Consider the following 8,923-nt stretch of genomic DNA (forward strand, 5'->3'; position numbering starts at 1 on the left):
GCGAACGAAAAAATGGGCGCCAATATTTTTAAATTTTTTGACCGTTTTTTTGCTCCGCCGCCAAAAATAATTCGTCCATTTCGCCAACAGATGGCGCTAAACTTGCTCGACCCAGCGCAGGAATCGCTGAAGTCCAGCGCGGGAGACCAGTCAAAATCTGCGCTGGCCAGCGCAGGCTTTTGGTACATTTCCTGCGCAGGAAACTGCTCGATTTTGCGCAGCGGGCAGTCAAAATCTGCGCTGGCCAGCGCAGATTTTGGTACATTTCCTGCGCTGGAAACTGCTCGAATTTGCTTAGCGGGTTTCTAGCTCGCTTTCCGCCGAAACCGATCGAGAAAGCGAGCAGAAATGTCCGAAGAACCGATCGAAGCTCTTGATCGGTTGAAGCGTTTACGGTATTTCGAGAGAGCGCGCTGTATGTGTTTGTCTCTTTTTGACAAAAAAGCTCCGGTACGCGACCGTGTTGGCGCAAAAATGATGATTGCCGAAAAATAGTTCACACCCACGTTCTCTTTCTCCCCTCCTTCCCCTTTTCTTCATCCTTTCACCACGTTTTATCGTTATTGGTTTTTGCTCTCTATCTACATGGAGTGAGTGGCTGACAAGTTTTCGATCGCTTTGCGCTGCGGGTAAGGAAAGGTACATGTCATGGAGTGCGTAAAGTGCTTCGGACACATACTTGCCGGTGACTGTCCGTTGGTGTGTGTGTGGGTTGCGACCAAGGCTTTCACGCTGATTTTACGAAAGTTAGTAAAGTGGCTGCGCGTATATTTAATGAATCGACTAACATCGTTTTCTGTTGTGACGCGTGTGACAAAAAGAATGTAGGGAGGAATGATTTGAGTAAATGCAAAGCGATGCTAGATGCAGGCTTTGAAATCCTCCCCGCTGCGCAAAGCTATCGAAAACTTCTCAGCCTTTCGCGCAATGTAGCATGAGAGCAAGAACCAATAATGATAAAGCGAGGTGAAAGGATGCGGAAGAGGGGAAGAAGGGGAGAGTGGGTGTGAAATATTTTAAGGCCATTATCATTCGACTACCACAGCGGTTACATATCCACTACCACCATCCCACCTTACTTCCCCTCCCCCCGCCCCCTCGTCCTCGCTGAAACCTACAAGGAACCTACAATTTTTCCGTTTTTTAGACCTCCCAATACCCTAGATCCGACACTTTGTTCAAGTAATTTATACAAGTTAAATTATTAATTTTCAATCATTCTTGATATTACGCAGATTTCTGAGAAAATTTATTTTCCATAGAATTTTCTACTCATATAAAGTAATTACATTATATTATCTTAATATGTGCATAACCGTGTCAATCCTAAAACAGAAGAGGCATTTCTACAAAAGCAACCGTAATTAAAATGTACATAAAAGAAATAATCTTAACCTTGACTTATCTTATGACCTGTATGGATTCTGTTGTGGATTGAATTATGTCATTTTGCAATATATGTTCAAAATGTCGTGAAAAGTATTATCTGTTACCAAGGGTTATTACAGTGTTTTCAACATTCACTCAAACATTTTTTTGTTCTTGAATTTTCCCTTAGGATCCTTTTTGTTCCGTTCTTAGTGTAATTCCGCTTCTTGTGGTGGTTCGCATATTTTTTGTGATTCATCTACTGCCCTATCTGCTGCTAGATCAAATTTGGCTTTGATCAAAAATGTGTTATAAGTATTCGAAGCGTCAGATCGTAGATTTGTGCTTGTATGGATTACACACACTGTGTATGTTTGTTATTAAATGGAGGCTATTGCTAGAATGATGACTGGAGTCTCCATTACTAATGCAACGTGAAATGGGAAGTACAATATTTTGACAAGTGTTTAATCCATCTGGTAAATTCGTATAGCTACAGTGCGTTGCAAGCGTTTTCATGAAATATCTTCAATATCTAATGGATCAGTGTCATTGCAATCGGTCCAAGGCTCCTAAAAGCTATTGAACTGTTTGTTCCCTTCATATGATCCGTTATTTGAATTAGCTCAAAAGGTTACTGATAGCCATTGAACTGTCCATTCCCTTCATATGCTCCGTTATTTGAATTAGCTCCGTTTCCAGTACCGATATCCTCATACGTGATTGTTGGCCGGTATCCATTTTGGTCGGCTTCATAGTTCACAACCTTGAAATTATATAAAAAGAAATTATTTTAGTCTGTGGATTATCGAGTTTTTTCTTTTGTTGTATTTATACTCCGTTTTAAATATATTTTTCTTTCCAAGCCATAAAATCATGTTATAATCAAGCAATGAAACATGTCACAATGCAGATTCGACTGTGAGGTTCAATAAAATAAAGAAGGAATGAGAAGCAAATTTACTTATGAGCGAGGTTGGGTTCCTTTTTTTGGGGCCCCACGCGGCCTTTTGCCTAGTGCTTAGTCCTTACAGGGTTTTCCAGGGGTTCTCATAGTTGTGAGACACTTCCTTGACTCTTTCTTATGCGAAATGAACTTCATATGATGGAAATTGGACTCTATGGCACCTTTTTTGGACAGCTCTTATTGGAAATTCCTATTGGATTTGTCCAACAAGGGTGCTATAGAGTCCAATTCCCATTACATTTAGTTCATTTCACGTAAGAAGCAGTCAATAAAGTGTCCCACAGCTATGAGAACTCCTGGAAAACCCTGTATTGGTCCATATCTCGAAGTTTCAACCTATCATATGCGTATTTTGATTTAAATCGCTCTATTGACTCTTTAATCATCTTGAAGCTAGCGCTTGATAGAATAGTTATTTATTGTTAGGATTTATAGTATAGGATAGTTTTTAAGTTGCAGAGGCCACACAAAAAGCCATGCAGATATTGTTTGAAATAAATAAATAAATAAATCATTAAAATTTCACTTACTTGCTTGCGACCGTCGGGAAGAAGAACAAAGTAGCGTCCAACGGTTCGGTCACCATCACGGGATTCCATGTGTCCAAAGTCGTTACCGGAGATAAAGTCTTGTACGTTGTACTCGAATGAGTATTTGGCAGGTTGTGAGTTAGCATCTTCGTAGTTGTATCCGCCGTTCCCGTCATTTCCCAAAGGCGGTCCGTACTGCTGCGATGTTGCTGGATAATTTTCCCCATTTGACGAGGAGGGGTAGTTGTAACCATTGTCGTTTGAGTTATAGTTGTAACCATTATTCCCATTGAATGATTGGTTGGGAGGTAGATAGTTACTCGATGAAGAAGTGAAACCGTTACGTGGAGCTGGTGGTTCGGTAGCGGCAAGAGCAATCAAAGCGATTGTAATAGCAGCAACGTAAATCTGTAATTAAAATAAAATGAAATAATTATTCCCAACCATGAACAAACTAGAAACAAACTAGTGAAACAAGCGTAGCAGCCGTAACAACAGCAGCGTGCAGCTTCATAAGAAGTTATGATTCCAAAAGATGTAATGCAACTGAATGGTGACCAAGTCACCTTCACCGCGTGAATTGACGTCTCGCTTGACCGCTCAGGCTGTTGTTGTCAGAAACAGTTTTTTTCCTGCATGTATTAACAGTGTTTGTATACACAATTTTTTATATGAACCAACGTCATACAGACATACTTTTGTACAAAAAAAGTGAATGGAAGAAATTGCGACAAAAAATGACGGAGTAACGACCGTTTGAAGTTGTTAGCAAGATATGTTGTGATTTTGTGAATTATAACACCACGAGAGAAGGTATAACAGTGCAATTTGTAGCATACCAAACAGCTAAATTTTGACATTTTGTTTTGCAAAAATCCAAAATTTAGAAAAAAAATTTTTCCGACGAATAACACCTCAGAAAAATAATTTATGAATAAAAAATAAAGATAATTTAAAATACCTTAAGATTTCGAGCAGATGATACTACTCGCAACCCTCGCAATGTTACACGGGAGGCCTCATACGAGCTCGCAGAATGCTCGAATTTATTTTGCGGGATGAAGAGAAATAAAAAACAATATTTTAATCCATTCAGTGTTTTGCCGGAGTGAGACTCAGGCTGTGCTTTTGTTCTCCGTTTTGATTCAATCGTCGTGGGGGGTGAGAGGGACGGAGGTATAAAAAACGATAATGACACATTTTTCACAAAATCTTTTGTGTTAGGCACAATGGAAGTAGACCGGAATGAAAAATGTTGTTTTTTTTTTTTAAATTTAATTGCCAAGAGTATGTTTGTTTTAAGTAGATACTATTACATAAGAAAAGGCTAAAAATTAGACTGCTAACCCCGTGTATCGCAAGGAATAAATTTTCAAACATGAATAATGTTTCAAATCGTTCAAATTTAGATAAAATAAAAATGCATCTTTCAACTACAATATTTCAAATAGTAATGCTTTAGTTTTGAGGATTAACAGTGTTTTAGAATAGTTATTTAATAACCTTTAAAGCGAACGCTTTATGTAGAAAATACCTTAACTGTTAAGAGAGTTATGGCATTAACCAGAACAAGAAAATTAAAAATATTTAAAATGTCATGGTGAAAATCATGGAGTTTAGTATATTCATGTTTTCCGTAGTGGTACACATTGTAGAATGTCTTATTATAAAGTTTGTGTGCAAAAATCAAGATGCACTTTTCGCAAATTCAAAGTCACATAAATATTTTTAATAAACGGTATGTAAGAGCCATATTAATTCTTCTAATAGTATTATATCGGAAGGGATAATAAAGTATAAAGTTAATTTAAATAGCAGGCTTTGAATTATATGGTTTTAGAACTGCAATCATATTTATTCGACGGTTTAAATGCATTTAAGAAAATTTTCAAGAACAAGATTTTAAGTATATAGTAAAAATCACAGCTGGAATGTTAACATTGTTTCTAAACCTTTTCATAGACGTAAATATTAAAACAATCATATATACGCAAGTAATATTTAAAGCACGACCGAACCGTGACACGAATATACCGTAAAATACTAGTTTAGCCGCTTTCATTCTAATAACTTAATTCTAATTTATAGTGATGCAACAATTTTTTTTTTGTGTTTTGATATTACTCATGATTTTGGTTGATACCAACTTTAGAGAAATATTGTTATCAACATGTTGTAAGACCTTGCAAAAACTAATTTAAATTCACTCTCTTATAATTATTTTCAAATGAATGATGCTTTACATTTATATCGTAATGTACGTATAGGACAGTTAATTTACTGTACCAGCACAAGGAAACTGTGACAAAAGCGTTAAACAATTGAAATGCAACTAATAATGTCAAATTTTAATATTGTTCAATTTTAGCTATACAACCTTTTTCGACCTTTACTCCTGAATAAAAAAAAAATGTTCATGCCAAAATACAGTATAATATACTTTTGCAATAGAAAATATTCATGTTTACTAACAACATATTATTATCCCGGTATTTACATTGCCGGTCTCGTAGTACAGTCGTCAACTCGTACGACTTAACAACATGCCCGTCATGGGTTCAAGCCCCAAATGGACCGTGCTTCCATACGTAGGACTGACTATCCTGCTATGGAGAGATCAATAAGTCACTGAAAGCCAAACCCACAAGTAGTGTGTGTGGTACAGGCAGGCCTTGACCGGCAACGGTTGTTGAGCCAAAAGAAGAAGAATTTACATTGGCTGCTTCCACTGTGTAGTGATTAGATGAATGGGCCAAAATTATTTCATTTTTTTTATTTTTTGCCATCATTTCATTACAGGTTTGTGCATTTGCTAAAAATCGCGATACTGTCGAAGGGTTAATTTTTTTTTAGTTTTTATCAGATATCTTCCGATTTTTGCAACATCATTGGGTGGTTTAGGGGTGCCATTGTTATCTGTGAATTGTGGATTCACACATAGCGGGATAGTCTGTCCTGTATATACGGGGCTTGCTCCTAAAACGGGCCTCATAAGTTGACCAGCAATGAATTGGATGCGTTTGAAACGGTTAATTAAACTTCACTTTGTCCATTAATCAACCAACTGCTTATAAAAACTTATAAAAAATACAAAAATAAATAACCAAACATTTAAATAATGTATAACATTGCACGACAAACCTACATATAAAAAAGGGCACAAAAATCTTAAACGCTAGAAATGATTACAGCATATGATACTACAAACCCTGTGTTTTTATTTCAATTCTTGTACGGTTCTTTTGAAAAACATAACAAAGTCACGTATGCTCAAAGTTCACTTTAAAACCGTTTACAGTAGAATATTCTCAAGATTGTAAAAGCAAAATAATGCATAATGTTGTATTGAAGCATACATTGCACCCTTCTATAATTGACACAGAAATTCTCTTTTGAGTTTAATACTTATTTGAAAAGTTCATAACACTTTTGATCATAAAATCCGTTGAATCACGTGAATGCGAACGGACTTTAATGACACGTTTGTAAACATTAAAATTAATCGAGTGTTTTAATCGAAATTATAAACATTTAAATATAACATAGATCACCACAAGGAAAGTTCTTCAGTTTTTATGTAATACTCTTCATTTACAGTGTTTTCATCATTTTAACGCATACCTTCATTTTTTACCTTGGCGAAGAAAAATTAAACTCTTTAAAATCTGGTTCTATAACACTGTCTTATTTCTGTTTAAACACTCCACGTTCAAGTACACTGTTGCTTCCTAATTCAAGAATAGCTAGATAAAATAAAACACACAAACAATGTAACTGTTCTGTTTGAGCTGCGCTAGACTTTGTACTCTTGATGACGGTTAATTTGTTTATGGTTTGATACAATCATGGCTGCGTTATATATACGCGTTTTGGGTGAAGCATCGCTAACTGCGAGCTGTCTGTACTTTCAGTCCATTCAAGTTTACTAAATAAATGAACCTTCTTTTCAAATGCTATCTCTTTTTGGTGCTGAGACAGCCAGGTTTGAACGTAGTTACTACAGACATCAAGCATTTTCACACCGTCTAGAAGTGTACCGAGGTAGACTTCCAAATCTGTACCCATATTAAAAGGATGAGTAGGAGGGCATGAATGAATGAACATGGCCATCACAAAACGCAAGCATCTCACTTTTTAAAGAAGCAAAAAGCCTACATGAACTATTAAACAAATGTATAAAAACTAGAGAATGGTCCCAGATGCGATCGATGGACGTGAAGATTGAAGAAGATCAAAAGAGAATGGAGTGCTCATCAGACCACTCTCTGAAAAGAAGGGAGCACTTCACGAGTGGTAGTCATAACATGCACGTGTCGTGCGAGAAAGGAAAAAAAGAGGTGTACAACCAGACGAGTTCAACATAAATGTTAATTTGTAACCCATAACAAGACCAGAACTGTACAATTTATAACATTCATCAAATTAAAAGATAGCGAATAGCTAAACAAAGGGCATTCTCAATGTTCACATATATTTGTCAATGTCCTGACATTATGCGTACAAAATTCTAAAATTACTACAAACCATTTTAAATATCTTTTTCTTTACATCGACAAAATTAGGAAAATTATAGTTTTTGCGATTTTTATACATTTATTGCATATGTATGGTAACTGAAACCAAAGTTCAGGCAAGTTTTTATTAGTACAGCGGAAACTCTCATAACGAGTTTAATCCGTTAAAGTGACACACTACTTATTACACTACTATTGAATAAAGTAAGCGTTTGTTTTTTTAAATCGGGCTTTCAAAAAAGTCACATAAACCTGATGGCTGAGATATTTGTTTTAGTATGAAAAATTGTGCCAACTAAAAAGCACATATTAGCCCCTTTCACACACGGCATATTCTGCTAGAACTTATCTATCAAACACAAAACATTCTTTGGAAAACTTTTTTTTGATTATTCTTAGCTATACATCGCTGGATGGATAACAAAAATATTTTATGTTTTAAATTTTTGGTGTTTTTACATATTTTTTATCGTTCCCCAACCCGAAGTGGTATAACGATTGTATATTGTTCATTTCTTAGACCAAAAACCCGTGTTTTACGATTGATTTGATTAAATTACGAAAATTGTATCCAGCGTAGATTCGTAGTTTGTGAACTCAAAAATATTGGCAAATCTTTTTTGACACTTATTTTTAGTTTCGCGAAGAAAGATATGTCTTATGAGAACGTACCTATTCAATAGTTGGCAGGGAATCGAAGATCAACAGGTGAGTTCAGACTGCAGTTCGCTGCAATTTTTCTATTAATTCATTCATTCATACTTTTATTTGTCTATCTGTTGGGTATACAAATATTTCACTCATATACATACCTATCAAACAAATTCTTAAAAAAAGGCATAATGGGATTATGGAGGGCTCTGTCTCGGGAACGGAAAGGGGATAACGGAAGGTTGTAATCAAACTCATAGTATAGGAGGATAATCCACCCAGGATTTGGCATATGTAAACCTGGTGAACGATCGCTGATTCTGTCTGATACGTTCAACGTTGATCTGAGCTGTAGGGTACAAGATTACGGAGCAGTATTCCCAAATTGATCCGACCGAAGAACAGAATAGAGAATTCACGCACAATGGATCGAAGAAATCGCTTGCAATTCTCTTAATAACAGTGCTCTCTAACCTTTTAAGGATCGCGGACCACTTGGCTTTGAAAATACATTTGCGGCAGCTCAAATTCGTTACGGGCATACATTTCGAAGATTTAATTCAAGGTTTTTGATCAAAAATATGTTTAAATCTTATTCTAGCCATACCTGTTGAAAATAATAATAATCTGGAACCACGTCTGTAAACGTCACGTAAACGTCTGTAAATGTGTGGCTAAAGGTGAGGGCTTTGTCAAGCCAGATACCGGGATTTTTTTATGAAACAAACATGATTGACATGAACAGAATTAGAAATGTACGAGTACATGATTGATCACTGCGAAAGACTAAACGAAATGACGTTACACTTATCCGGGCATAGAGTGAGGGAATTACGAGCACACAAACAGGAAAAACGATAAAAATGTTTTGTAGGAAAGCACAATCACCAGGA

The 8,923-nt window shown here is 36.2% G+C and overlaps 1 protein-coding gene across 2 annotated transcripts; it reads right to left on the reverse strand.

Moving 5' to 3' along the window:
* Nucleotides 1–1,619: 1,619 nt before the first annotated feature.
* On the reverse strand, nt 1,620–6,677 carry LOC121600870 (pro-resilin-like). 2 transcript variants are annotated; one of them, XM_041929656.1, is made up of 3 exons: nt 6,487–6,677; nt 2,866–3,273; nt 1,620–2,134 (listed from the first exon to the last, which is right to left on the reverse strand). In XM_041929656.1, exons 1-3 carry the CDS (start codon nt 6,490–6,492, stop codon nt 2,003–2,005), a joined length of 546 nt encoding a protein of 181 aa, XP_041785590.1. In that variant the 5' UTR covers nt 6,493–6,677; the 3' UTR covers nt 1,620–2,002. The 2 variants fall into 2 exon arrangements, with proteins under 2 accessions (XP_041785590.1, XP_041785589.1); XM_041929655.1 differs by lacking the exon at nt 6,487–6,677 and adding an exon at nt 3,332–3,429.
* Nucleotides 6,678–8,923: the final 2,246 nt, after the last annotated feature.

This window comes from Anopheles merus, unplaced genomic scaffold (assembly GCF_017562075.2).
Source record: "Anopheles merus strain MAF unplaced genomic scaffold, AmerM5.1 LNR4000009, whole genome shotgun sequence".
Classification (NCBI taxonomy): Eukaryota; Metazoa; Arthropoda; class Insecta; order Diptera; family Culicidae; genus Anopheles; species Anopheles merus.